Consider the following 3,291-nt stretch of genomic DNA (forward strand, 5'->3'; position numbering starts at 1 on the left):
CTCAAAGACGAGCTTGTCCTGCACTGCAGCCTAAAAGCAGCTTTTTTTCTCCCCCTTTCCTTCGTTTTCCCTGGGAAAAGAAAAGCTCGGAGTACCGCGCAGTTTTATCTTCCTTTCCTATTCACGATTAAAATTGTGATAAATAAGGTTTTGGCTCTTGATAACAATGGGCTGATTTAGATTTCCCCCCCAAGTAATGCCATTCAAAGCGCGGACAAAAGCGGCCTTTGGAGGATACCTTACACTTCACCTGGACTGAGGAGCAGGAGCAGGAACAGAAAAGATAGCAATCTTGTTCATCTCATCAAGAACTACAGCCTCGATTCCCTTCCGTTTAATCCGAATACGCTTTATTGTAGTCCTTTGCTCAACAAGTGAACAGTAGCAATAGTTTGAAGTACATAACGGAGGTTAAAGAAAGCACAAAACATACAAATTCCATAAGAGTTAGTCAAAAACGTCTTTTTTTTTTTTTTTCTGCTGCACATGATACGGGGGGTGGGAGGGTGAGGAATCAAGAAAATTATAGACCCACTGATTAAACTTCCATCTGCATTTAAACTTTTTTTTTTTCTTCTTTTCTTTTACTGCTTACGGCTTTGGGTGAATCAAATCCGAAAAGTCGTAATGCACTGAAATTGAGTATCACCTTCAAAATAAATTACATCCTCTACGTTTCATGTGCAAATCTTACAGAGCTAGTCTTGTCCTTTTTAAAAATTGTCTGGGTCACCATAGATTCCACTAAACAATAAATATTACAGACATCTAGAAAAACGGCTTAAAAACTCAAAATATACACCGGGGGTTTCTAGTGAAATACGCAGGTTCCTGGCCCTATCTCAAACACTAAGCCTATAACGGCAAATTAACTAAAGTCATTTTATCTGTACACATTTACAGTGTTGTGACAATCCTCCTTGACACATGAATTATAACCCAACAGTAACGTATCTGAGAGGACATGGGAGTGATCCTGATCAGTGTGGTCACTGCATGTGCTGCCCTTGATTCCAACAGGTTAGTCGAGCAGGTGCAAAAGATAGAAATCGAACAGGGTACCTTTGAAAATGAGTTTGCACACGGGCTGATACCCATTTCTCTAAAATGTGTGCATGTCTGCCATCCTTTAGTCCTTTTCCTCGGGCTTGTGTGAGGTGATGGCTGGGTAGTAATAATAGATTAGAGAGTTCTCTAAATAAGCATTACCTTAGATAAAGGTATTAATCAATATACATACACATGTGATATCTGAGACGACGAGCACTTCATCACATGTACAAGTTTGTGCATGCATAATAAAACTCTTGCATGAATAGCTTTTTTTGTTTGTTTGTTTGTTTGTTTTGATTTCACATTTCATTTCTTAGAAGTCCGAAGTGGGCCTATCATAATGCCGCAGCGTATGCAGGGTACGGTTCAAGTTGAGGTTTTCCCATCCCGGGGAGCAGGATGTATGCTAAGGGCGGCTGGAGTCCTGCTGAGGGCCAGCCCGTACAGTTACACGGGATCATGTAGCCTGGGTTTCCCGGGGACGGATGTGAGTGAGTGTGGGCGTGCGTCCCGCCACCTACACCGCCAGTCCCGGCGAAAGAGCCTCCCGGCGGGTAACCCAAAGGTGACGCGTACGGAAACGAAGGTGGGGAAAGCTCAGTCATCTTGGATCCCAGGTCAAAAAAGGAATAGGGGTTCGTAGCCATGGATGGGTTGAAGAATACCCTCGCCGCTGCGGCCGCAGCAGCGGCTGCTGCCTTATCTGGGTTCCCAAGGACAGACTCGGAAAGTGCTCCAGCGGAAAGCCCGTTAACTTTGAGCGCGTCGTGCTCCCCGAGGTTGTATGGCACAGGGAAAGAAAACTTATCTTTCTTCATCAGAGTCTTGGGCTTCCGCCTCGGTCTGTATTTATAGTCTGGGTGTTCCTTCATGTGCATCGCTCTCAGTCGCTTGGCTTCGTCGATGAATGGCCTTTTCTCAGACTCGGTGAGAAGTTTCCACTCCGCTCCCAGTCTCTTGCTGATCTCGGAGTTGTGCATTTTCGGGTTCTCCTGAGCCATTTTTCTGCGCTGGGCTCTGGACCAAACCATGAAAGCATTCATTGGACGTTTTACGTGATCCATTGGTTTAGACATGTCGGCACAAACTCTCTGTGAAAAAATATATACATTTAACAGCAAAATCAAACAAAATGTGGGATATAACTTGTGGAATCCGCACAAACATCACACTCAATACGCATTCTAACGTTTAAATAGGACTCGGTTAATCTACATCCATTAAAGAATCACAGCAATCGCAGCCCATATGTTTGATTACTTACTTAAGACTTCAATTCTTCATCTCCCCGTCGATTATCTTCTGAAAAGTACCAGTGGAAGCGTCCTTACGAGTGCACAAATGTTCTCTGCTTCATGCTGACATCCATCAGTGATACGCCTTCAGTAAAGAGGATGGAAGGAGAAAAAAAAATAATACGCTGTCTTGTTTTCCTCTTGTCGCCTGAGACTGTCAACCAGCTCTCAGCAGCAGCATTTACGCAAGTGGATGATAACTCCCGCTTGCCCCATGTGAAATACAGGATTGTGTGGCAGGTAGTGAAAGTGCCACCGGCGCATGCGCACTGGGGAGGAGGACGCAGACGACTGCTGCTGAACGGGGTTTTTTAAAATTCCAGTTTGAAGGGTAAACGCACCTCGTATCTTGTATGTTTATTTACTGAGAGGGTTCCAGCGGCCTCGGCGTTGTTAGAACTCACTAGTTTCATCTTTTTATTCGACTCTATTCTTAATGAACAACTTCGTCACCTCGGGCATGTTTGGCTCAATTATTCACTCGCGCCTGGAATAGATGGGGGTGGCAGCACCTATGAGGCTCAAGTAACGCTGTCACATTTGGTTGAAATGACTCTTGGCAAACTGGTGCGTACTGTTAAAGTTCAGTCTGAACTTGTTTTGAACCTGAGCCATCAGATATATCCTGACAAACACTCTGCCCCTTATTTAAAACGCACAATCAAACGCCTCATCCTCTCAGGTCGGTTTGTTTTATTTGGCAGTCCAACCTCCAATCTGTCCGTGTCACTCCACTTTCTCACCTTTCATCCCGCACCGGTGTCTCTCTGCCTGTCCCTTCCCTTCTCCCCCATGGGTGGCACACTGCCACCGACAAAAAAAAAAAAAGTAGTGCCGCCGACACGGAAAGGTAAAGAATGTCTTCTTTAATTTTCTGATATTGCGGCATTTGTGGTAAATAAGCAAATGTTGAGGAGGTCTGAAGTGTTTCTAATCGCGCTTA

At 44.7% G+C, this 3,291-nt stretch overlaps 1 protein-coding gene across 1 annotated transcript; it reads right to left on the minus strand.

Moving 5' to 3' along the window:
• Positions 1 to 468: 468 nt before the first annotated feature.
• On the minus strand, positions 469 to 2,888 carry sox21b (SRY-box transcription factor 21b). Its single transcript, XM_084544070.1, has 2 exons — positions 2,318 to 2,888; positions 469 to 2,144 (listed from the first exon to the last, which is right to left on the minus strand). Exon 2 carries the CDS (start codon positions 2,127 to 2,129, stop codon positions 1,389 to 1,391), a length of 741 nt encoding a protein of 246 aa, XP_084400196.1. The 5' UTR covers positions 2,130 to 2,144; positions 2,318 to 2,888; the 3' UTR covers positions 469 to 1,388.
• Between the last annotated feature and the right edge of the window lie 403 nt (positions 2,889 to 3,291).

This window comes from Chelon labrosus, assembly GCF_963514085.1.
Source record: "Chelon labrosus genome assembly, chromosome: 5".
NCBI classification, from domain to species: Eukaryota; Metazoa; Chordata; class Actinopteri; order Mugiliformes; family Mugilidae; genus Chelon; species Chelon labrosus.